Raw genomic sequence first — 27064 nt, 5'->3', positions numbered from 1 at the left:
TGACTTGTGGTCCCATTTGCACAATGTCATCAGACAATGATATTAAGGACACACACACAAAAATCCCAGGCGGTGGTAAACATTCAGTAGCTCATAGACATTGGCACTTCTATGATGATTACTTTGATAAAATTAACATTGTTATCAAGTTTGCAGGCTGTTTGTGGCACTTGTTAAAGTTAACTGAGCTTCGCTGTGACTCTAATGAATACTGATGTTAATATTCACATTTCGCGTGAAGTTTTATTTGGGTGAATGAGAGGCAGAGAGTGTTTCATGATTACTTTCTGAAAAACGGTGAATATTATAGCATGATAACATCAAATTCCTGAGCAGGAGGAATGATTAACACTGAAAAGGCCTAAAACACAATTATTTTCCATTACAGGAGAGATTCATTCAGCAAAGCGCCATCAATCACCTTGGATCTGTCAAGAAAACCTTCAACAGATAAGAAAGATGAAAGGTAACTGTCTTGTTACACCCCGTAAGCAGAATAGAGACCGAATCCGACATAAACAAACTTGCTTTCACTCTTCAACTTTCTTCTCTTCTCTCCTGAAGGTGTTGCCTCTTCCTAGTGTACTGTCTCACTGATGCTGTCTTCTTGTGGTACCTCATTCAAATGACCATTTTTCATGTCTTAGCTGAGGCAGTGAGTGTCAGGAGGTTGAGCGATTGTGGAAAGCACCACTGCAAAGTTCAGACTTGTCTTTATCTGTTGTGCAACTAGGGTCACTGGCGATTAGGAGCAGGATCGCTGGCTGATCCTCACACCCCCAACCCTTCAGTAGGTGTTGTTTCCTAGCTGTATCCTGGCTGAGATGAGCTAACTCAGTACGGATCAGAAACCACATTATGGAGCTGCCGCCTACTTGGGCAGTCCTTCGGAGTCCAGGATGACTTGCTTCCACGCTAATATGAGTTCTCAGGTGACCGTCTCTGTCACGGGGGTTGGGGGGCGACGGTGGTTGGAGGGACGGGTGGGTGGGGTGCTTGGGTTGTCGTGCGCTCCTTCCGCTATTTGTGCTTGGCTTCCGCGTGCTTCCGGCAAGGAGACTTGATGCTTCTCCTCCGCTTTGAGCGGTCTTGGGCCAGGGATTCCCAGGTGTCCTGGCCTTAAGGGGTAGTACCAAAGAACACAACATTATTGCCAGTCTGCGAGGCAAGTTCCCATGCATTTCCATTATACCAGAAGAGAAGACCGGTACTTTGGCCCCTATTTTCCCAGCATTGGGCGGCGATTGTTTGGCACCCAGCTATTTTTCTGGCATGGATGGGCACTTCTAAGTTTCACTGATGCTTGGGCGCCGGCATCGACTATCAGCGGCAGAATTTTTGGCGCCATATATTCTGGCGCTGGTGTACGTTAAAAAGGTGATTACCTGCCGTTTCTGGCCATTAAAGCCATTTCACCCCCCCCCCCCACTTTTTTTAAAACCGCGCACAGAGACATTGAAGACCGTTTGTAAAAAACCCTACCTTCACTTTATGAAATTGGTGCTGGCCCGCTCCTATCCCTGGCCCAAGGTCCTCCATGCTTTTCGGAGCAAACAACTGGAGGTTAAAAGTAAACCAGCCGAAATAAAACTTGTTGTTAAGCCTCTCCCGTGGGTGAGAAAACTGCAGGCAAATTTAAAACAAATGTTCCCGAGCAGCCTTTTCCCTCGAAGTTCCAACTCCGTCCAAATTGCCAGAGATACTTCCAGGCACATCACAAAAAATGCAGAGTAGCCTTTCTCCCAAACTGCAGGCAAAGCACCATATCAAGGAGAGTCTTCAGAAAACATTCAAGGTAGCCTTTTCCTTTGGAGAGAAACTTTTCAACGCAGCCGACCTGATCCACTGCTATCTCTGGCTCTCCATCCCTGCTGAAATTTTTTTTTTTTTTTTAAAACAGTGCATGCGCAGTGAATTTTTGGCGCACACTGTAAGCACCGCCCCCCGAAATGGACTCTGGTAGCGCGGTGCTAAAAATAGCTTTCAGTTCGGGGAAGTTGCTGGGTTTTTTTTGGCTCTGACGGTGGTGAGGAAAACGTACGTAAAGGTAAGTGGACGCCAGAAATCTTTATTGGGGAAAATAGGGGCCATGGTCTTTCCCTGATGTGCTGTGTTCCATTCCATAAGGACCTCTTCCCTCTCATCAGAGAGCTTGAGGTCAACAAAACCTACCAGTACCATCTTAGTACTCAGAACAGTGGGACTAAAAACATAACCACAATGTCACAAACCAACTTGTGTACTGTTTTACACAGACGTTAATGGTACTGGGACCAGACACATACATAAAATACATTTCCAGACAAAATCCCAGCAGTAAATTCTAGTACTCACCTGTTCCTACTTGTTGCACATGCCAGACTTGAACTTGTGAACACAGGCACACCTTGACTATTATTAGGTAATTCTAGGTTAAAGTAAGAAATGTTGTTTGCTTAAAATATGTCTTGAATGGCAAATATTGTATCTTGATCAGTACATAACTTCAGTTGCCAACCAGCTGTAAACTTTAAAGGGAAATGTCTATTAATTTTATTCCCTCTTGGAACCATACGTGTTTACAGCACAGAAAGAGGCTGTCTCCATGCCAGAACAATCCAAATCAAATGCAGAGGCGATTTACCAGAATGGTACCAGAGCTGAGGGACTTCAGTTATTTGGAGAGACTGGAGAAGCTGGGGCTGTTCTCCTTAGAGCAGAGATGGCTTAGGGGCGATTTAATAGAGACGTTCAAAATCATGAGCGGTTTTGATAGAGTAAATCAGGCGAAATTGCTTCCACTGCCGGAAGGCTCACTAACCAGAGGACACCGATTTAAGGCAATTGGCAAGAGTACAAGGTAAGATGAGATATATTATTTTTGCGCTACTGCCTGAAAGGGTGGTGGAAGCAGATTGAATAGTAACTTTCAAAAGGGAATTGGATAAATACTTGAAGGGGAAAATATTGTGGGGCTGCTGTAAAAGATCAGGGGAGTGGGGCTAATTGATAAGCTCTTTCAAGAGCTGGCATGGGCACGATGGGCTGAATGGCTTACTTCTGTGCTGTAAGATGCTATGAAATCTCAGCCTCCCACTCTCTACCCCTGTATTATCATCTCTTTCAAATATCTATTGAATTTTATATTAAAAGATGTAGTGGTCTCTGCCTCAACCAGTTCCTGTGGCAAAACATTCCATGCTCTAACAACCCTTTATGAAGACATTTATCCTAACTCTGCTCACTCTTAAGGGTAACCCCTAGTCCCTGACTCCCTAATCACAAAGAAATAGTTTGCCCTTAATTATTCTATTATTTATTTTGAAAACATCTCTATTAAATCTCCTTTTCACCTCCTCCCCCCCCCCCTCACTCTAGTGGAAATTGCCCTGCTATATCCAGTCTCTTCTCATAACTGCAGCTTTGTATCCCTAGCATCCTGTAGCTCCGTTGACTGGTAGAATGAAATTTCTCTGTGTCGTAGGAGGGATTCGTTCAACAACAAATCCCTAACAGTTGCCTCACCAGCTTGAAGAACTTCAGCAGATAATATGAAAGAAGAAAGGTTAAATTTTTTTAAAATCAGGAACCAAGTCTTGGGCCATAATGTAGGATAACAGGAAGGTTGGTAAATAAAATGAAGTGAATCAGAAAGTAATGGTTAGGTGATATAAAGCCTTTAGTTTTCATGGCCTCAAAATGGGAAAATAGAGAGAGGTAAGGAGCTCCCCAATTTTCCCATTCTGGGAAAGAATGAGTTAGCATTGGAGACTGTGTAGTGGATCTTGGTTTCAAAGTACTTGGGATGTAGTGAGCAACAGTTATGATCAAACTTGCTTAGTTCAGTCAGTACTTGTCTTCATGTAATGATATAAAACAATGAACTTGCTACCCTTCCCCACACCAGTGGGTCACCTTGCTTGACTTAAGCATAATAACTCCTAAATGCTGTCTTGCATTGCCCTTCTGAGCCTGGCCGTAGATTGGCCTTGCACCATTTATCTTTGACAAATGACAACTGACTGTCCGTGTCTCATAGGAATGTAGGAACAGGAGTCAGCCATTCAGCCCCTTGAGCCTGTTCTGCCATTCAATTAGGTCATGGCTGATCTGTATCTCAACAGCTTTTTGGGGGAGAGTGAGTTCCAGATTTCCGCTGCCCTTTGTGAGAAGAGGTGCTTTCTGACATTACCCTAGAATGGCATAGCTCGAATCTTAAGGTTAAGCTTTCTTGTTCTAGACTCCCCCACCGGAGAATATAGTTTGCCTCTCTGTACCCTATCAAATCCTTTAATCATCTTGCACACCTTAATTAGGCCACCATAAAATATATCCGCAAGGGGTCTCTCTTTTATTACCCTGTATTTACAGCCAGACCTCCCCTGCCAGTGCCCAGGGATTACATCGGATATAAGGCACAGAAACCGGCCATTCGGCCCAACCAGTCCATGCCGGCGTTTATGCTCCACTCGAGCCTCCTTCTGTCTTTCCTCATCTAAATCTATCAGCATAACCCTCTATTCCCTTCTCCCTCATATGCTTATCTAGCCTCCCCTTAAATTTATCTATTTGCTTCAACCACTCCCTGTGGTAGTGAGTTCCACATTCTCACCACTCTCTGGGTAAAGAAGTATCTTCTGAATTTCCTATTGGATTTTTTGGTGATGATCTTATATTGATGGCCTCTAGTTTTGCTCTTCCCCACAAGTGGAAACACTCTGTAGCCACTCTATCAAAACCTTTCATAATTTTAAAGACCTCTATTAGGTCACCCCTCCGCCTTTTTTCAAGAGAAAAGAGACCCAGCCTGTTCATCCTTTCCTGATATGTATACCCTCGTATTTCTGGTATCGTTCTTGTATATCTTCTCTGCACCCTCTCCAGTGCCTCGACATCCTTGTTATAATATGGCGACCAGAACTGTACGCAGTACTCAAAGTGTGGTCTAACCAAGCTTCGATACAGATTTAGCATAACTTTTCCACGTTTCAATTCTATTGAAGCGAGAGACTTCCCAATTTAATGGGTGTGAAGTGTTTACTGATTACCGAGACAAACTGACAAATTGCTTATTATTTACAGTCTTTGGGAAAACCAATTCAGTACCATATTAACCACTTTTCATCACAGCATTTTAGCTTCCCTTTCCAATGTGTGAATATAATTTGCTTTAGAAGCCATCCTTTAAAAGGGGTTGAAAGTGGGTTTTGTACCCGCCGTTTACCGCGCGCAGGAGGCGGCTAATGGACGGCAAAGGCCTACCGTCGTCGGTAAGTGACGCTGCGACCTAAATTCAGTCGGCTCTTTGTCAGAGGCGCCAAGAGGCAACGCTGTGCCGGCTAATGCCACCCGCGTGGTGAGGTCATCCAGCGTGCAGCGCCTCTTTGACGCTTCTGTCCCAACATTTGCTTTGTACGGCTGCCGCACAAACAGGTGGCCGTACAGCCAGGAAAAAGTGGCCATTAAAGAGCGGATCTCGGGCGGAATCACCCAGATGGAAGCTAAGTTTTTCTCTCTCTTTTTATTTCTGCATGTTTTCATTAGTTTTAAGAGTGGAGAAGTGTGTGTGTGAATCGGAGAAGTTGTAGTTTTTTATTTTCCTTCCCGTTTTGTTTCTAGCATGGCAGCTGCCTCCCATCGGGAAATTCCGTCGGCCTCCTGAGCTCCCGCCCGAGGAGGAGTGTGCAATGCCACTTTTTTGCGCTGCTCTCTCATCTTTGGGCGTAAATACTGAATTTAGGACTTTGAGGCTGCGCCTAACACCCGGCGCTAAAATCAGCACTCTGGCAGTGACACCGCCTCAAAAACGGCCATAACGAATTTCGACCCCCCCAAGTCTTTATTTCCTAATTCCTTTGCGGAAAAGTGGTCAAAAAATCCTGAAATGTGACATGTTTTAACGAAAGAAGAAACCACACTTTTTTATTGGTAGATTTTTGTTAGGTTAGGCTATCTAGGGATATGGAACGAAGATGAGTAAATGGAGTTAAGCTACAGATCAGCCACGATCTAATGGAATAGCAGAGCAGGCTCGAGCGGCTGAATGGCCTCGAGTTCCTATGTTCTTTCAGATAGCATTAGCAATGGAGGAGACTGGAAGTTTCATTTGAAAGCAAAGTAGCAGTGAGACCAAGAACATTGATAGATGGAGATGAACTATCTGGTAACCATTGGTTAGACAAAGGATTATTTGCACACTGTATTCCTTTATAGTTCCTCCTCTTTTAAGGCCTCTTGCTTTATGCAATGCCTTGTGGCATCAAAAAACTGGAAGAAGGGGCTGGTTGGAGGACACCCTTTACAAATGATGCTCTAAGCTCAGTTAATCCTACTCCCCATTATCCTTTCCTACGACGTCACAGCCAACATCTAACGAATGGTCTCTGATGTGGAAAGTAGATTTGAACGTAAAACCCACTGGTTTTATTGCTTTGGAACAAAGATTTGGCTAATTTTAGACCGATTCTTCAATCTACACGAGCCTTTGATAAGTCAAATATTTTCCTTGTTGGAGGCCCCTTTTTGTCCCCATAGCAACAGCCCAGCAAATTATGGTATGTAAACCTCTCTGGAATTTTCTTGTCGTAGTCATAAGGGGTTGATTCCACACTCTGAACCTGGTATAGCATGGCACTCGCACAGAGTGCTGCCCATGCAATTATGGGCACTTAGTGGGCTGCATATGGAGATGGGGGGGTCGTGGGAAATTGGAGTTGAGCTAGATCATCAGCCATGATCCTATTGAATGGTGGAGCAGCCTCGAGGAGCTGTATGGCCTACTCCTGCTCCTATTTCTTATGTTCTTGTATTCTTCTTTCCTGATCAGTCTCGCTGCCTGCTCTCCAGACTTTGGAATCAGTCCCAAAGGCTCCCCATTTCAAACTTAGAATGATAAAACTGATGCAGTTAGTAACAATGCGATAACACCGTGCAAGCTCCCATGGCATTCGCTTCTGATCAAAGTCCGATCTCCTGAAAGAAACCGCCACCATTGGCTGACACAAAAACGATGTGGTGCATGTGACCCAAACAAGATGGCTGCAATGTGGTTCCTGCTCACACTTGGCAATGGCTAGCAAGTTCTTTTATTTAATTCCAACCTGTTTGCAAAGCACTGGCGAAAGGAAGCTATGTCTATCATAGGTGACCCGATGGGCTAGCAGAGTAGTCTTGAAAGATAAATTTGAGATAAATAATCTGGTGATTATGTCGCACTTAAGGTGAGATGGTCTCAATTGTTGGCAACAAGTTTTCTCTTAAGTGGTTGGTTAAATCAAGCTGATGGAAAGTGCTGGTGGGCTTGATTTCCTGGCTTCCTTGAGCTCATGCCCCTTTGGACTTCCCTACACATATCCCGCTAATCATCGTGATGAAGGCTTTATGGGAACCTTTAGGTTTTTATGTAGACTGCATGTCCAGATTGAACTTTCTGAGATTTGTTCTCCTGACGCCTTGTTCCTGTTTTAACAGTGGTGCTGGCAGTAGAGGAAAGATGGAATCGCCTACTACCCCAGCAAGCCCGACATTCTCCTCGCCAACCATTCTCCCTCCTTACCTGTCAACTGGGGTGTCCATCCGCGACAAATGCATAGAGATGTTAGTAGCAGCTTTGAAGACCGATGGTAAGATGCTTTTCCACATGTTCGATTGGTTTTGTTTGTTGACAGTTTTTAACATGTACTGTACAGTGCCTGCAGGTGGCAGTGTGTTGGGAGTGGGGGACGAGAATAGAACCGCTCAAGGGCATCTTGGCCAAGGTGGGGTTGAAGGAGCAAACAGAGCCAGGACAATCTCACTTTGGAATTTGTCGAATATGCTTGACTTAAAAAATTATGGATTTGATTTGGCTTTTTGACATTCAGGGAATTTTTTGATTAATGAATAAAACAAAGTACTTGCACTTATATAGCGCCTTTCACAACCTCAGGACGTCCCAAAGCGCTTTATAGCTAATGAAGTACTTTTGTTGTAAAATAGGAAATGCGGCAGCCAATTTGTACACAGTAAACTCCCAATTACAACAATGAGATAAATAATCTGGTTTTTTTTTAGTGACGTTGGCTGTGGGATAAATGTTGGCCACAACACAGGAGAGAACTCTCCTGCTCTGCTAAATAGTATCACAGGATCTTTTATGTCAATCTGAAGGGGCGGAGAGGGCCTCGCTTTAACATCTCATCCAAAAGGTGGCACCTCTGGCAGTACAGTACTCTCTCACTACTGCTCTGGGAAGTGTCAGCCTAAACTTTGTGCTCAAGTCTCTGAAGTGGGACTTGAACCCACGACCTTCTGACACAGAGGCGATAGTGACACCAACATAAGCTGCAATTTATTTGGATGCCGAAAGGGTTTTTTCTTATTTCATATTTCCTCCAATTGCCTCACCCTTGGTGGAAGGTTGTTTTCAACATCAAGTGGGGGGAGAAGGCAAGTGGGTGAACCTGGGTGAGGAGTCCACATTCACCAATACTACTGAGGGAGCAAACCATGATCTTACTGAATGGTGGAGCAGGCTCGAGGGGCCAAATGGCCTACTCCTGTTCCTATTTCTTATGTTCAATCCCACCAGTGGCAAGTGCTGCTGTCTGCTGCAGTGAGGTCATATTTGAGGTTAGAATTCTTGCCCTGCTTATGTTGACATTTAGAAGCTTTGCACACCCTGACTCCACATGCCATCAAAATCTGAACCCTACTCTGTTGTTAATCACTTACTACAGTTTAATTGACGCAACACCATCTGTAATGTGTACAATAATTGCTGGGCTTTGGCAGTGACTAGTGGGAACAATTCCACAACCTGACACACCGGACAACAGGCACATAGTGGGAAACCCTGGCTGGGCAGCCTGCACTTCCTCCGCAGGTGCTCCCTGGGAGCGCCACTCCCTGCTGGGAGCGCCAATTCCTGCTGGAAGCACTGGGCGTGGAACTACCCCGTTTATTTCAACGCCAATTGTAGGAATAATTTACCACTTTTTCTTTTCATAGATGATTACAAAGACTATGGTACCAACTGTGAGAAGATGGCTGCAGAAATCGAGGAATATATCCTTTGTATTAATCAGCAGTTATACCGAGTCTGAAAGGTGTCAGGAACTCAGAGGGGGGAAAAAAAAAAGAAAGAAAATAAGTAAATTTATATAGCGCCTTTCACGACCTCGGGACGTCCCAAAGCTCTTTACAGCCGATGAAGTACTTCTGAAGTGTAGTCACTGTTGTAATTTAGGAAACCTGAAGCTAATTTGTGCACAGCAAGCTCCCACAAACAGCAATGAAATAATTACCAGATAATCCGGTTTTAGGTGTTGGTTGAGGGATAACTATTGGTCAGGACACGGAAGAACTCCCCTGCTCTTCTTCAAAATAGTGCCATGGGATCTTTTATGCCCACCTAAGAGGGCCTTGGTTTAACGACTCATCCCAAGGTGGCACCTCCGAGGGTACTGCACTGGGAGTGCTAGCCTCGATTTTATGCTCAAATCCCATATAGTTAGGGATTTAACCCACAGTCTTCTGACCCAGAGGTGAGAATGTTGACATTCCCAAATTGACACTTTGGGCTGGATTTTCGCGAAGTTTGCGACCGGGTTTTTGCCGCGATTTGACCCTCCGCGGCAAATCCGATCGCAAAGCCCGGGCGAGATCCTCGGCTCGTTGCTTGTACCGCCGGGGAGAGGAGCGCTGACGTGTAACGCCCGACTCGTACACCGTGCCCAGAATACCAACAGGTCAAGCCTCTCTGTGCAGTCCTGCCAGCAGTGGTAAGCATGAAAACCTGCAAAAAAGATAAGTTAAAGTTTTTAAAAAAAAACATTTTTTTCAGCGATTTGATCGATAAGGGTCATATAAATATTTTTTGGAATTTTTCCCCCCCTTCCCTCCCAAGGCCTCAATCGCATCACTCCCGGCCCCGGACTAAATTTGGCGGAACTTGCGTTTTTGCGCCACAAATGCTTGTGCAACCCCCCCCCCCCCCCGCCCCCCCCTTACCGATATGCCCGTAAAACCCGAAAGTTCGGCCTAAAAACGGTAGCGCCACGTAAACGTTAAGTTTCACGTATCGCTACCGTTTTCGCCGAAAATCGGGCCCTTCATCCATTATCATAGAATGATACAGCGCACACCGCAGGCATGGGCTCGATGGGCCAAATGGCCTCCTGTGCTGTAACCATTTTATGATTTTACGAGAAGGAGGCTATTAGCCCATCTTGCCTATGCTAGCTCCTTTGAAAGAGAGATCCAATTAGTCCCACTTCCCTTGCTCTTTCCGCACAGTCCTGCAAATGTTTTCACTTCAAGGATTTATCCCATTCCCTTTTGAAAGTCACTACTGAATCTGCTTCCACCGCCCTTTCAAGCAATGAGTTCCAGATCGTCACAACTCGCTGGTTAATATGTTTTTTCCTCTCATAGAAACATAGAAAATAGGTGCAGGAGCAGGCCATTCAGCCCTTCTAGCCTGCACCGCCATTCAATGAGTTCATGGCTGAACATGAAACTTCAGTACCCACTTCCTGCTTTCACGCCATACCCCTTGATCCCCCGAGTAGTAAGGACTTCATCTAACTCCCTTTTGAATATATTTAGTGAATTGGCCTCAACTACTTCCTGTGGTAGAGAATTCCACAGGTTCACCACTCTCTGGGTGAAGAAGTTTCTCCTTATCTCGGTCCTAAATGGCTTACCCCTTATCCTTAGACTGTGACCCCTGGTTCTGGACTTCCCCAACATTGGGAACATTCTTCCTGCATCCAACCTGTCCAAACCCGTCAGAATTTTAAACGTTTCTATGAGGTCCCCTCTCACTCTTCTGAACTCCAGTGAATACAAGCCCAGTTGATCCAGTCTTTCTTGATAGGTCAGTCCCACCATCCCGGGAATCAGTCTGGTGAATCTTCGCTGCACTCCCTCAATAGCAAGTATGTCCTTCCTCAAGTTAGGAGACCAAAACTGTACACAATACTCCAGGTGTGGCCTCACCAAGGCCCTGTACAACTGTAGCAACACCTCCCTGCCCCTGTACTCAAATCCCCTCGCTATGAAGGCCAACATGCCATTTGCTTTCTTAACCGCCTGCTGTACCTGCATGCTAACCTTCAATGACTGATGTACCATGACACCCAGGTCTCGTTGCACCTTCCCTTTTCCTAATCTGTCACCATTCAGATAATAGTCTGTCTCTCTGTTTTTACCACCAAAATGGATAACCTCACATTTATCCACATTATACTTCATCTGCCACGCACTTGCCCACTCACCTAACCTATCCAAGTCACTCTGTAGCCTCATAGCATCCTCCTCGCAGCTCACACTGCCACCCAACTTAGTGTCATCCGCAAATTTGGAGATACTACATTTAATCCCCTCGTCTAAATCATTAATGTACAATGTAAACAGCTGGGGCCCCAGCACAGAACCCTGCGGTACCCCACTAGTCACTGCCTGCCATTCCGAAAAGTACCCATTTACTCCTACTCTTTGCTTCCTGTCTGACAACCAGTTCTCAATCCACGTCAGCACACTACCCCCAATCCCATGTGCTTTAACTTTGCACATTAATCTCCTGTGTGGGACCTTGTCGAAAGCCTTCTGAAAGTCCAAATATACCACATCAACTGGTACTCCTTTGTCCACTTTATTGGAAACATCCTCAAAAAATTCCAGAAGATTTGTCAAGCATGATCTCCCTTTCACAAATCCATGCTGACTTGGACCTATCATGTCACCATTTTCCAAATGCGCTGCTATGACATCCTTAATAATTGATTCCATCATTTTACCCACTACTGAGGTCAGGCTGACCGGTCTATAATTCCCTGCTTTCTCTCTCCCTCCTTTTTTAAAAAGTGGGGTTACATTGGCTACCCTCCACTCGATAGGAACTGATCCAGAGTTAATGGAATGTTGGAAAATGACTGTCAATGCATCCGCTATTTCCAAGGCCACCTCCTTAAGTACTCTGGGATGCAGTCCATCAGGCCCTGGGGATTTATCGGTCTTCAATCCCATCAATTTCCCCAACACAATTTCCCGACTAATAAAGATTTCCCTCAGTTCCTCCTCCTTAATAGACCCTCTGACCACTTTTATATCCGGAAGGTTGTTTGTGTCCTCCTTAGTGAATACTGAACCAAAGTACTTGTTCAATTGGTCTGCCATTTCTTTGTTCCCCGTTATGACTTCCCCTGATTCTGACTGCAGGGGACCTACGTTTGTCTTTACTAACCTTTTTCTCTTTACATACCTATAGAAACTTTTGCAATCCGCCTTAATGTTCCCTGCAAGCTTCTTCTCGTACTCCATTTTCCCTGCCCTAATCAAACCCTTTGTCCTCCTCTGCTGAGTTCTAAATTTCTCCCAGTCCCCAGGTTCGCTGCTATTTCTGGCCAATTTGTATGCCATTTCCTTGGCTTTAATACTATCCCTGATTTCCCTAGATAGCCACGGTTGAGCCACCTTCCCTTTTTTATTTTTACGCCAGACAGGAATGTACAATTGTTGTAATTCATCCATGCGGTCTCTAAATGTCTGCCATTGCCCATCCACAGTCAACCCCTTAAGTATCATTAGCCAATCTATCTTAGCCAATTCATGCCTCATACCTTCAAAGTTACCCTTCTTTAAGTTCTGGACCATGGTCTTTGAATTAACTGTTTCATTCTCCATCCTAATGCAGAATTCCACCATATTATGGTCACTCTTCCCCAAGGGGCCTCGCACAATGAGATTGCTAATTAATCCTCTCTCATTACACAACACCCAGTCTAAGATGGCCTCCCCCCTAGTTGGTTCCTCGACATATTGGTCTAGAAAACCATCACTTATGCATTCCAGGAAATCCTCCTCCACCGTATTGCTTCCAGTTTGGCTAGCCCAATCTATGTGCATATTAAAGTCACCCATTATAACTGCTGCACCTTTATTGCATGCACTCCTAATTTCCTGTTTGATGCCCTCCCCAACATCACTACTACTGTTTGGAGGTCTGTACACAACTCCCACTAACGATTTTTGCCCTTTAGTGTTCTGCAGCTCTACCCATATAGATTCCACATCATCCAAGCTAATGTCTTTCCTAACTATTGCATTAATCTCCTCTTTAACCAGCAATGCTACCCCACCTCCTTTTCCTTTTATTCTATCCTTCCTGAATGTTGAATACCCCTGGATGTTGAGTTCCCAGCCCTGATCATCCTGGAGCCACGTCTCCGTAATCCCAATCACATCATATTTGTTAACATCTATTTGCACAGTTAATTCATCCACCTTATTGCGGATACTCCTTGCATTAAGACACAAAGCCTTCAGGCTTGCTTTTTTAACATCCTTTGTCCTTTTAGAATTTTGCTGTACAGTGGCCCTTTTTGTTCTTTGCCTTGGGTTTCTCTGCCCTTCACTTTTCGTCATCTCCTTTCTGTCTTTTGCTTTTGCCTCATTTTTGTCTCCCTCTGTCTCCCTGTATAGGTTCCCATCCCCCTGCAATATTAGTTTAACTCCTCCCCAACAGCACTAGCAAACACTCCCCCTAGGACATTGGTTCCGGACCTGCCCAGGTGCAGACCGTCCGGTTTGTACTGGTCCCACCTCCCCCAGAACCGGTTCCAATGCCCCAAGAATTTGAATCCCTCCCTGCTGCACCACTGCTCAAGCCATGTATTCATCTGCGCTATCCTGCGATTCCTACTCTGACTAGCACGTGGCACTGGTAGCAATCCCGAGATTACTACTTTTGAGGTCCGACTTTTTAATTTAGCTCCTAGCTCCTTAAATTCTTTTCGTAGGACCTCATCCCTTTTTTTACCTATGTCGTTGGTACCAATGTGCACCACGACAACTGGCTGTTCTCCCTCCCATTTCAGAATGTCCTGCACCCGCTCCGAGACATCCTTGACCCTTGCACCAGGGAGGCAACATACCATCCTGGAGTCTCGGTTGCGTCCGCAGAAACGCCTATCTATTCCCCTCACCATCGAATCCCCTATCACTATCGCGCTCCCACTCTTTTTCCTGCCCTCCTTTGCAGCAGAGCCACCTACGGTGCCATGAACTTGGCTGCTGCTGCCCTCCCCTGATGAGTCATCCTCCCCAACAGTACTCAAAGCAGTGTATCTGTTTTGCAGGGGGATGACCACAGGGGACCCCTGCACTATCTTTCTTGCACTGCTCTTCCTGCTGGTCTTCCATTCCCTATCTGGCTGTGGACCCTTCTCCTGCGGTAAGACCAACTCACTACACGTGATACTCACGTCATTCTCAGCATCGTGGATGCTCCAGAGTAAATCCACCCTCAGCTCCAATTCTGCAACGCGGACCGTCAAGAGCTCGAGGCGGATACACTTCCTACACACGTAGCGCCCAGGGACACCGGAAGTGTCCCCGAGTTCCCACATGGTACAGGAGGAGCATATCACATGGCCGAGCTCTCCTGCCATGTCTTAACCTTAGATACCCTTAAATTGGTAATAACAATGTTACAGTTCACTTACTGATATAAAAAAGAAAAGAAAAGCTACTCACCAATCACCAGCCAATCACTTACCCCATTGGCTGTGATGTCACTTTTTGATTACTTTCTACTTCTATTTTGCTTTCTCTCCCGCTGTAGCTGCACCGGTATGCTTTTGACAGGTCGCTCCCCTCTCACCAACTGCCGCTGGCTCTCGATCTCCCGCTGGGCTTTTGACAGGTCGCTCTCTCGTGCCGTCTCTGCTTCTGTTGTCGTTCTATATTTCTTAACTGTTTCACATATCTACCAGGAGTTTACGAAAACTGATATGAAATACAAGAACCGGGTCCGTAGCAGAATAAGTAACCTGAAGGACCCAAAAAACCCTAACCTGAGGAAGAACGTGTTGGCTGGGGCAATAGACCTTCTCCGCCTGGCGAGGATGACTGCTGAGGTGAGGTTGCTGTAAGGTGCATGGTAACACCCACAGGGATCAACAAGAATGGGGTGGGGAGAAAAAACAAGTGTGTTATCCTGCAACAGTAAAAAGATATATATTATTGTGCTTTCTGGATTATAGGCTTACTACCACTTGGTGTCATCTGTTTCATTTGTGCTGAATTTTGTACGGGTTGGCACTTTCGCAACCCCAGTGATGGTGCGTTCATGGTGAACTGTAGTTTGTGATCCGTTGGACGAATGCCGAGGGGGCGTTCTATGCTACTGTGTTGAGGACGGTGGAATCAAATGCCCAGAGCTTTTGTGCCGGGGTTCATCTGTGGAGGGCATGCTTCACAAATCTTTACTGATTATCTGGGAAGTGGAGAGAGCCCCGGCAATGGAGACTCGATTTCACAACCATAATACCCTGGCCTTCAGTGAATGTGGGTCACTTTGTTCATCCAACCGTAGAATATTACAGTGCAAAAACTGTGTTTTTCGGCAGTCTAATTCCAGTCACATGCTCGCTCCACAAACCTTTTAATGTTCCTCTTATTCAATCAATTATCTGTAGGTGTTTGTTGTGTCTTATCCTCTGCCTCATGGTCGATAACATGAATGTCTACATTTTGTGGCGGTGTGGTGGAGGAGAAGAATGAGACTGGCTATTGGAGTGGGGCAAAACGTGGAGTGTAAAAAAAAAAACATTGGCACAATGGCTCCATCATGTTGGACCATCAATAAGCTGTAGCACAGAGAAATAGGAGTTATGCCTGTGCCCAAACATTGTCATACAGTCTTATTCTTTCATATTGTACAGGTTGAACCTCTTATCCAGAACTCCCTTATCCGGAACCACCCCTTGTCAAGAACCATTCTCGGCCACCGGGTGGCGCATGCGCAGAACTCCGACATGAACAAATTGAAGTCCTTCCTCACTGCCGGCTCCCGCAATCGCTGGACTGACCCCACGATCCATCGTCCCCCCCGCCCCCCCCCAATGATCTCTCTGCCGCACTCCCAGCCCCAAGCCAGCCAGCCCCGATATCCCATTGCTCAGTACCTGTACCATCCAATTTAATGTGACCACCCCTCATCCAGAAAAATCCCTTATCCAGAACAGAACAGGCCAGGTCCCGAGAGTTCCGGGTAAGGGAGGTTCAACCTGTAGTAGCAAAACAAATCAAACGTCAATATCCAAGTTGGATATTCAGGCCAAAGCTTCTGGTGTAACAGCGTGGATATCTTGCACGCTGCCTGAAAATTTCCTGTGAGGGCAGTGTTCAATGATGTGCTCCAGGGTCTGATTAGGAACTCCAGTCACATGATGGGGATGCTTTAATCTTCCACCTATGGAGAAGATGGCAGCATCTACCATGACCGGTTCTGAGGCAGTTGATGGTTGTCCACTGTTTGCGAGGAAGATTTCTGTGGGGTCCTCTATAAGGAATCTATTTTGCATGTCGCAGTTCTTCCAAGCATTTCGCCATCGGTCATCAAGGCTATGGGGAGATCGCCGAAGGGCTTTGGCGATGGTCCAAAGTGACCATCTAGATTTGAGACGGGTTGGTGGTAGGTTATTCAAGTCGGTCTGGATCGGCAAGTCTTTGCTGGTGTAGTGGTTGTATTCTCTGGAGACTGCATATTCGTGGTGTAGGTGTGGTGGAGCGATGTTTGCAAGCAAAGGGAGTCACGGTGTTGGTGTCGATAAAAGCGTACTGGTGCTAATTCTCTCAGTAGAATTCAGCTGGCCATCAACGGATTTTACATGCGGACTTGATAGCAATGCCGGAGAGTACAGCAGGGCGAGTGCTGCCATATGGAGGGTTTGAGCGTCTGCTCCCCATTTGGATCTGGTGTCATACAGTTAATAGCCAGCGGGGTAATTTTACAGTTTTACACCCCGTCTCATTTTCATTCCATTTAAGTCAGTAGAAAGTAAAATTGGATAGGCTGTGAAACGGCCTACCGATCGGATCCAAAATTCTGCTGCCCGTGTCCTAACTCGCACCAAGTCCCATTCACCTATCACCACTGTGTTCGCTGACCTACATTGATACCTGGTCTGGCAACACCTCGATTTTAAAATTCTCGCCCTTGTTTACAAATTCCTCTATTGCCTCCCTATCTCTGTAACCACCTCCAGCCCTACAACTCTCCAAGATATCTGCACTCCTCCAATTCTGGCATCTTGCGCATCCCCGATTTTCATCGTCCCACCATTGGCGCCGAGCCTTAAGCTGCCTAGACCATAAGCTCTGGAATTCTCTCCTGAAACCTCTCCGACTCTTTACCTCTCTCCTTCAAGATGCACCTTAAAACCCACCTCTTTGACCAAGCATTTGCTCACCTGCTGTAATATCTCTATTTATATAGCTTGGTGTCAAATATTGTCTGATAACGATCCTGTGAACATAAGAACATTAGAATTAGGAGCAGGAGTAGGCCATACAGCCCCTCAAGCCTGCTCCGCCATTCAATAAGATCATGGCTGATCTTCTACCTCAACTCCACTTTCCTGCACTATCCCCATATCCCTTGGTTCCTTCGTGTCCAAAAATCTAACGATCTCAATGACCAAGCATCTACAGCCCTCTGGGGTAGAGAATCCCAAGGATTCCCAACCCTCTGAGTGAAGAAATTTCTCTTCATTTCAGTCCTAAATGGCCGACTCCTTCATCCTGAGCCTATGAGTTCTAGTTCTAGACTTTCCAGCCAGGAGCAACGTCCTCTCGGAATTTAGGCTGTTTCATGGCAGTAGAAAGGAAAAGACAGCCATCGTTTCTGCTCCTGACTGACAGCAAGGGAACATAGGAACATGATGCCACAATACCATTCAGCCTCTCGAGCCTGTTCTGCTAATCATTTCGACCATGGCCGATCTGTATCTTAACTCCACCTACCCGCCTTGGTTCTGTATCCTTTAATACATTTGCCTAACAAAAATCTATCAATCTCAATTTTGAAATTTTCAATTGAAACCCAGCCTCAACAGCTTTTTTTGGTAGAGAGTTCCAGATTTCCACTGCCCCTTTGTGTGCAGAAGTACACCCTTGCTCTAATATAAGATTATGGCCCTTTGTTCGCGACTCCTTCACCAGAGGAAATAGTTTGTCTCTATCTACCCTATCAACTCCTTTAGTCATCTTTAACACCTGATGCCCAGTGACAACTGCTAGAAAATTCATGTAAGCATGTTGAATGAGAACACAACTGGCCCAGTTGCAATGCCTCCACAGTCAAATAGTCAACTTGCACTCGCTGTATATGTTCACAGACTAAGAATGGCCACTTGAGTAAGACGCTAAAGGGCTGCTACCGCACATGGAACCCTATCGCAGTGGGAGCTCCCATCTTTGAGGGGAGGAGTTTGGAGAGTTGACAATGTGGTGCTCGTTGCTACTTGGTCAATCTTATTAATATTGTACAGTAAACACACTCTAAAATGGCTCTACTTGTATGTGCTACATTTTGATAGAGACTTGCATTTATATAGCACCTTTCACAACCTTGGGACATCCCAAAGCAGTTTACAGCCAATGAGATACTTTTTTTTTTTTACTGAAGTGTAGTCATTCTTGTAACGTAGGAAATGCATCAGCCAACTTGCGCACAGCAAGGTCCCACAAACAGCATAATGATAATGACCAGATAATCTGTGATATTGATTTTGAGGGGAAAAATTTGGCCAAGACACCAGGGATAATGCCCCTGCTCTTCGAAATAGTGCCATGGAATCTTTTACATCCACATGAGAGAGCAGACCGGGCCTCGGTTTAACGTCTCATCCGAAAGACGGCACCTCCGACAGTGCAGTGCTCCCTCAGCACTGCACTGGAGTGTTCGCCTAGATTTTTGTGCTCAAAATCCCTGGAGTGGGATTTGAACCCACAACCTTCCGACTTCGAAGTGAGGGTGCTACCCACTGAGCTGTCACTTGGATTGAAATTTTGAATCAAATAGCAGAGGCCGCACTGCATTATGGCTTTCTGATAAGCAGGTATGTTCCTCTGTTTTATTCATAAAAACTGAACATACTGGGAAGAATTGGAGTTGAGTCGACTTTGACTTTGATTCAATGCTTTGGGTCTGGGTTTTGATTTCAAGTGGGCTCCTGTTCACTGGAACCAAGCTGAGGGGAAGATCTCAACCTATCTACCTATCTCTAACGTGGGTTATTAATGGACTCGTAACATTCCAATAGCTTGACTGCCACCCTTGAACCGATCGTTCACCCTTATCTTTACAGGAGATGGCCAGCGATGAGTTGAAGGAGATTCGCAATGTGATAACCAAGGAAGCCATCAGGGAACATCAAATGGCTAAGACGGGTGGAACTCATTCTAGTCTCTTCCAGTGTGGGAAATGCAGGAAGAAAAATTGTACCTATAATCAGGTACGTAGATATTGTTGCAATGAAATCAGCTCTAAGAGCCTCAATGTGCCATATTCTAGATATACGTTACATATTATTACTCAAATTTCCCCATGCTCTGCCAATGTGAAAACCTCAGTATTGCTTCACTGCCAATCACTGACATTTATGCTTAATATTTCATCGTCCAGATGAGCCTGTGTTATGTTATAGAAAGTTACATTTTGCTCCATGGGAGCACAGATTAGAGAATGGGGTATGGAAGTCAGTACATCTAGTTCACGCCTCTCCTGAACTCCCTGATCGTTAAATTGAACCTGTAATGCAGTCGTGCATCAGGCAAAGGCTGATTTTAATGAATATTTTCTTTTAAATTATCTCTAGGTTCAGACCCGTAGTGCTGATGAACCAATGACCACTTTTGTTCTGTGTAATGAATGCGGAAACCGATGGAAGGTTTGTTTTTATCATTTATTCATTCTTGTACATTCGTTTAATTTCATTCTTCCATTTTATTTATTTCCTCGCCTCGATTCCTTCCGTTCTCTTCCAAAGGTAGTGACTCAGTGGGGTTAAGTTCCGTTCTTCATGGGTGGTGGGTGAGTCAAGAGTGTGAGTACTCGCACATTATTTAACCATGAGGGCTACTACAAGCCCAATCTTTACTCAAAGTCTGTAGACATGCACTTTCCATGGGGTCACTGGATAGTGATCACAGGTGGGAATTCTGGACAATACCCCCCCCCCCCCCACCCACCCACTTCCAAGTCTGGTGGAGACTTCCTCTTTCTCCCCTCCTTTCCATGTTTCTCACCTTGTCTCTGAAGGCTGATGCTTCATGCTTGGTTATAGTTCCATGGGTACTGACAATTTTCCATTACCCCATTGAACTGACCATTTTTAGTGTGGGCCAGCAAACTTTTCCATGGTGGAGGTTCCACAGGACAGACCTAAATCTGTCTTCCAGTAACCTTTCCAGCGCAGGTCGCCAGATAGCAAGCAGGAACGAGAACCCTCTCTCATTGCTTTGTTTCTCCCCCGGGCATGCGGCACTGACACCAGTTATAGCCAGCTTAGTACCATCCCAGCTGAAATCAGTAAACACTGGCAATCAAATGTGAGATCTTCCTAGTCTGTAAGACTCACAGAGAAATTTCAGGAGCATCCCTCCCCTCCAATAAACTCTACCTCTACATGTTATGGGGAATAATCGAGACTGGAGCATGTTACTAGGCTGTCACGCTTCCCAGGGCAGTGATGGTGTTGATTAAAACATCTTCGTGTCTGTAGGTTGATATAATCCCTTGATGTGTCGCTGCTCTGTGACACAGTTAAGCAAAAGTCCGGTATAAAAGGAAAAGGAGTTGGGGTAGCATTGCTGGTTAAAGAGGAGATTAATGCAATAGTTAGGAAAGACATTAGCTTGGATGATGTGGAATCTATATGGGTAGAGCTGCAGAACACCAAAGGGCAAAAAACTTTAGTAGGAGTTGTGTACAGACCTCCAAACAGTAATAGGGATGTTGGGGAGGGCATCAAACAGGAAATTAGGGGTGCATGCAATAAAGGTGTAGCAGTTATAATGGGTGACTTTAATATGCACATAGATTGGGCTAGCCAAACTGGAAGCAATACGGTGGAGGAGGATTTCCTGGAGTGCATAAGGGATGGTTTTCTAGACCAATATGTTGAGGAACCAACTAGGGGAGGCCATCTTAGACTGGGTGTTGTGTAATGAGAGAGGATTAATTAGCAATCTCATTGTGCGAGGTCCCTTGGGGAAGAGTGACCATAATATGGTGGAATTCTGCATTAGGATGGAGAATGAAACAGTAAATTCAGAGACCATGGTCCAGAACTTAAAGAAGGGTAACTTTGAAGGTATGAGGCGTGAATTGGCTAGGATAGATTGGCGAATGATACTTAGGGGGTTGACTGTGGATGGGCAATGGCAGACATTTAGAGACCGCATGGATGAATTACAACAATTGTACATTCCTGTCTGACGTAAAAATAAAAAAGGGAAGGTGGCTCAACCGTGGCTATCTAGGGAAATCAGGGATAGTATTAAAGCCAAGGAGGCTGCAGAGCGACTTGGATAGGTTAGGTGAGTGGGCAAATGCATGGCAGATGAAGTATAATGTGGATAAATGTGAGGTTATCCACTTTGGTGGTAAAAACAGAGAGACAGACTATTATCTGAATGGTGACAGATTAGGAAAAGGGCAGGTGCAAAGAGACCTGGGTGTCATGGTACATCAGTCATTGAAGGTTGGCATGCAGGTACAGCAGGCGGTTAAGAAAGCAAATGGCATGTTGGCCTTCATAGCGAGGGGAATTGAGTACAAGGGCAGGGAGGTGTTGCTACAATTGTACAGGGCCTTGGTGAGGCCACACCTGGAGTATTGTGTACAGTTTTGGTCTCCTAACCTGAGGAAGGACATTCTTGCTATTGAGGGAGTGCAGCGAAGGTTCACCAGACTGATTCCCGGGATGGCGGGACTGACCTATCAAGAAAGACTGGATCAACTGGGCTTGTATTCACTGGAGTTCAGAAGAATGAGAGGGGACCTCATAGAAACGTTTAAAATTCTGACGGGGTTAGACAGGTTAGATGCAGGAAGAATGTTCCCAATGTTGGGGAAGTCCAGAACCAGGGGACACAGTCTAAGGATAAGGGGGAAGCCATTTAGGACCGAGATGAGGAGGAATTTCTTCACCCAGAGAGTGGTGAACCTGTGGAATTCTCTACCACAGAAAGTTGTTGAGGCCAATTCACTAAATATATTCAAAAAGGAGTTAGATGAAGTCCTTACTACTAGGGGAATCAAGGGGTATGGTGAGAAAGCAGGAATGGGGTACTGAAGTTGCATGTTCAGCCATGAACTCATTGAATGGCGGTGCAGGCTAGAAGGGCCGAATGGCCTGCTCCTGCACCTATTTTCTATGTTTCTATGTTTCTATGTCTAAGTGGCATACAAATTGGCCAGAAATAGCAGCGAACCTGGGGACTGGGAGAAATTTAGAACTCAGCAGAGGAGGACAAAGGGTTTGATTAGGGCAGGGAAAATGGAGTACGAGAAGAAGCTTGCAGGGAACATTAAGGCGGATTGCAAAAGTTTCTATAGGTATGTAAAGAGAAAAAGGTTAGTAAAGACAAACGTAGGTCCCCTGCAGTCAGAATCAGGGGAAGTCATAACGGGGAACAAAGAAATGGCAGACCAATTGAACAAGTACTTTGGTTCAGTATTCACTAAGGAGGATACAAACAACCTTCCGGATATAAAAGGGGTCAGAGGGTCTAGTAAGGAGGGGGAACTGAGGGAAATCTTTATTAGTCGGGAAATTGTGTTGGGGAAATTGATGGGATTGAAGGCCGATAAATCCCCAGGGCCTGATGGACTGCATCCCAGAGTACTTAAGGAGGTGGCCTTGGAAATAGCGGATGCATTGACAGTCATTTTCCAACATTCCATTGACTCTGGATCAGTTCCTATGGAGTGGAGGGTAGCCAATGTAACCCCACTTTTTAAAAAAGGAGGGAGAGAGAAAACAGGGAATTATAGACCGGTCAGCCTGACCTCAGTAGTGGGTAAAATGATGGAATCAATTATTAAGGATGTCATAGCAGTGCATCTGGAAAATGGTGACATGATAGGTCCAAGTCAGCATGGATTTGTGAAAGGGAAATCATGCTTGACAAATCTTCTGGAATTTTTTGAGGATGTTTCCAGTAAAGTGGACAAAGGAGAACCAGTTGATGTGGTATATTTGGACTTTCAGAAGGCTTTCGACAAGGTCCCACACAAGAGATTAAATGTGCAAAGTTAAAGCACATGGGATTGGAGGTAGTGTGCTGACGTGGATTGAGAACTGGTTGTCAGACAGGAAGCAAAGAGTAGGAGTAAACGGGTACTTTTCAGAATGGCAGGCAGTGACTAGTGGGGTACCGCAGGGTTCTGTTCTGGGGCCCCAGCTGTTTACATTGTACATTAATGATTTAGACGAGGGGATTAAATGCAGTATCTCCAAATTTGCGGATGACACTAAGTTGGGTGGCAGTGTGAGCTGCGAGGAGGATGCTATTAGGCTGCAGAGTGACTTGGATAGGTTAGGTGAGTGGGCAAATGCATGGCAGATGAAGTATAATGTGGATAAATGTGAGGTTATCCACTTTGGTGGTAAAACAGAGAGACAGACTATTATCTGAATGGTGACAGATTAGGAAAAGGGAAGGTGCAACGAGACCTGGGTGTCATGGTACATTAGTCATTGAAGGTTAGCATGCAGGTACAGCAGGCGGTTACGAAAGCAAATGGCATGTTGGCCTTCATAGCGAGGGGATTTGAGTACAGGGGCAGGGAGGTGTTGCTACAGTTGTACAGGGCCTTGGTGAGGCCACACCTGGAGTATTGTGTACAGTTTTGGTCTCCTAACTTGAGGAAGGACATTCTTGCTATTGAGGGAGTGCAGCGAAGATTCACCAGACTGATTCCCGGGATGGCGGGACTGACCTATCAAGAAAGACTGGATCAACTGGGCTTGTATTCACTGGAGTTCAGAAGAATGAGAGGGGACCTCATGGAAATGTTTAAAATTCTGACGGGTTTAGACAGGTTAGATGCAGGAAGAATGTTCCCAATGTTGGGGAAGTCCAGAACCAGGGGTCACAGTCTGAGGATAAGGGGTAAGCCATTTAGGACTGAGATGAGGAGAAACTTCTTCACCCAGAGAGTGGTGAACCTGTGGAATTCTCTACCACAGAAAGTAGTTGAGGCCAATTCACTAAATATATTCAAAAGGGAGTTAGATGAAGTCCTTACTACTCGGGGGATCAAGGGTTATGGCGAGAAAGCAGGAAGGGAGTACTGAAGTTTCATGTTCAGCCATAAACTCATTGAATGGCGGTGCAGGCTAGAAGGGCTGAATGGCCTGCTCCTGCACCTATTTTCTATGTTTCTATGTTTCTATATATTAAACTCCTAAAACAACTTATTTTCTCATTTCAGTTCTGCTGATCGACTGGGCAACATTGAAACATTCTTCACTACAATTTAAAATGCAATCATTTTGGGGGAAGAGGAAATGAGTGTATTCCAGCAGAGCCAGAGACTTTCACTGCTTCTCTACCCTTTTCATCAAAGGAGTCGAGAGCAATTTGATTTTTAACCGTTAACCCTTTAAGAACTGAACGAGCTCTGCAGATTTTGCATGCTGTACGTTTTCTGCTGTGCAAATTGCATTTTCAGGAGATTTAGATTTCTGTACCTGATGCTCGCTGTGAATATCATCGAATCCCTTGAAAACTGCACCGAACCAAATTTTGTGGCATTCTCAAAATTTCAAGTAACGTTTCTCAAGATGTTTATCTTGCAGGAATAGTAAGCTAGTCCTCAAAGGGTTCATTTTTTTTTTTGTTGGCAGGAACCAGGAGTTTATTAGTAGGACATTTCTCACTCTTGCCGGATTTTTTTTTAAAGATTGCAACATTAAAACAGCTTTGTTTGAGATTGAGCGGAAGTAGTTTTGTTTTGTTTTAAAATACTGCCTGGACCCAACTCTCCTCAGAACAACTCGTAATGAGAAATCAATTCTACACTTACAGGAGGGTACTGCATTAGTCCGAAAGACCAGTCACTGCCAGTGTACCTTAAAGGGACTGTCTGTTATTTTTTGTTGACCACTATTCATTTGTTTTATTGTAACAAGTACTCCACCCCCACCTTACTTCCAGTTCCCCTTCCCTTTCCAGATTTCTCCCTCTCTTCTCTAGAAGGTGCTGGTTTTTGCTGAGCTCCAGTCCCGTGAGTTATGGACGCCCTCCAATATCTCACTGAAGCAGCCATTGTTTAGATGTGAGCGCCAGGAAGCAATTTTGGTCATTGGGGTGTCGCGGCTGAGCCTGATTCTTACGCGATGACCGCACCTGCGCACAATTGAAGTCAATGGAGGAAAAAAAGCCTGGTGCGGTAAAAAACTGGGCTGCCAATTCGCTATGAGTATGGTTGCCAACTCTGGTTCGACATATTCCTGGAGGTGTCATCACATGACCTGCCTCCGACCTCCCCTCTTTCCCCCCCACACTTGCTATTGGTCGCCTGACGTCCATCCTCACGGTACCTCGCCATCGCACGGTCAGTCGGAAAGCGAACAGACTCTCCGTTGCTCAATTGGAGGATTCTTTTACTGTCAATCAAACATCTTTTTTCCCATCTCCAATATTTTTATAACAAACAAAAGTGTTCAGTGAAAATTTAAAAAAAAAACCTCAATTTCCCACTGATGTTCCTCCAGGTTTGCTCGCCGTGTCCTGGAGGTTAGTGTTTAATTCCTGGAGATTCCAGGGCAATCCTGGAGGGTTGGCAACTCTACTCCTCGAGTCTAAAAGGGTATTTATACGAGTCTGTTTTTGTGTCTGTGAAATATTTTCCTGTAGATATTTGATACAAAATGTGTGTTTTTGTTTTTTCAAACTCTTTTAGTCTGGCTCGCTGCTTTGCCAAAAATGGAAGCTTCAGTTGTGTTTTTAAAATGTCGTTTTTTTTCCCCCCCTCTTCAGGCCAATTTCAGATATTTGAATTGAATGATCTAGAATGGTTTGTACTTGCACTCAACTTGCAACAGAAACGTGAGGGTCAACAAATGATTAAATAAAACGGATGAAACCTTTTTTTTCATTTTTTTTTAAATAGTATTTTTCTTTCAATTGTTTCACATACAGAGTGAGTTTCCATTTCTGAGACGCCCCGTGGCCAACTATTACATATATGGAATTACGTAGAATTTACAGTATAGAGATGGGTCATGTGATCCAGTTGGCCTATGCCAGTGTTTATGCTCCACACGAGCCTCCTCCCACCCCACATTGTCTCACCCGATCGGTGTATACTTCTATTCCTTTCTCCCTCATGTACTTATCTAGCCTCCCCTTAAATGTATCTGTCATTAGCCTCAACTACTCCGTATGCTAGCAAGTTCCACATTCTCACCACTCTCTGGGTAAAGAAGTTTCTTCTTAATTCCCTATTGGATTTATTGCTGATTTATCTTATATCTATAGTCCCTATTTCTGGACACCCCCACAAATGAAAACATTTTCTCTTCATCTACCCTATCGAACCCCTTCAACATTATAAAGACATTTGTCAGATCACCGCTCACCCTTCTCTCTTCTAACGAAAAGTGCCCCAGCCTGTTTAGTCTTTCCTGATAGTTCTAACCTCTTAATTCAGGCATCATCCTTAGAAATCTTTATTGCACCTTCTCCGGGTGCCTCTATATCCTTTTTGCAGTATGGGGACCAGAGCTGTGCACAGTACTCCCAAGTGTGGACTAACCGAGGTTCTATATAATGCTAGACTTTCCACTATGATCGCTATTGCCCAAAAATGAGCGATATTTCCGGCCTTAGTGCTTTTTTTTATTTTTCATGGTCGCTGGAATATCACCCATTTTAAAAGCCGCTAGTTTCGCCTTTTTACTTTGGGCGAGAGCCTTAACGATGCGAAATGGGCGATAGCGATGTATTCAGTCGTGCAAGGCTGGCGCCCATAGCACGGCCATTCTGCGCATGCGCGTTTTTTTTTCAGCAAAGAATTTTTCCCGCCATTCGGGAGGTTAGGGATCATCTACACATGCTCAGAAAGCAGAGGGCAGGAGGGAGAGAGAGAGAGAGAAGGAAGGTTTTGAAAGAAGTTGATTTCTGAAGGAGTGAGTGCTCAAGATGTCGAATGAAAATTCCGGAGATAGTATGTAGGAGGTTTCAGGGAGGAGGAGGGCAAAAGCGTTTTCTGATGAGGCTAATGAGGCTTTGGTTAACGAGG

The 27064-nt window shown here is 45.1% G+C and overlaps 1 protein-coding gene across 2 annotated transcripts in view; it reads left to right on the top strand.

Annotated features, from left to right (window-relative positions):
• Positions 1-25918, top strand: part of LOC139279770 (transcription elongation factor A protein 3-like) — a 47456-nt gene extending 21538 nt beyond the window's left edge. For both annotated transcript variants that reach the window (XM_070898972.1, XM_070898971.1), the window contains 7 exons: positions 389-466; positions 7450-7601; positions 8968-9029; positions 14730-14879; positions 19116-19262; positions 19626-19697; positions 24251-25918. In XM_070898972.1, the coding sequence (XP_070755073.1) occupies positions 389-466; positions 7450-7601; positions 8968-9029; positions 14730-14879; positions 19116-19262; positions 19626-19697; positions 24251-24259 (670 nt within the window). In that variant the 3' untranslated portion in view covers positions 24260-25918. The remainder of the gene's footprint in view (positions 1-388; positions 467-7449; positions 7602-8967; positions 9030-14729; positions 14880-19115; positions 19263-19625; positions 19698-24250) is intronic.
• Positions 25919-27064: the final 1146 nt, after the last annotated feature.

The sequence above is a fragment of the Pristiophorus japonicus genome, chromosome 14 (genome assembly GCF_044704955.1).
Source record: "Pristiophorus japonicus isolate sPriJap1 chromosome 14, sPriJap1.hap1, whole genome shotgun sequence".
Taxonomy (NCBI): domain Eukaryota; kingdom Metazoa; phylum Chordata; class Chondrichthyes; family Pristiophoridae; genus Pristiophorus; species Pristiophorus japonicus.
Note: the sequence above shows the minus strand (reverse complement) of the source record. Positions and strands in the feature narration are given on the sequence as shown.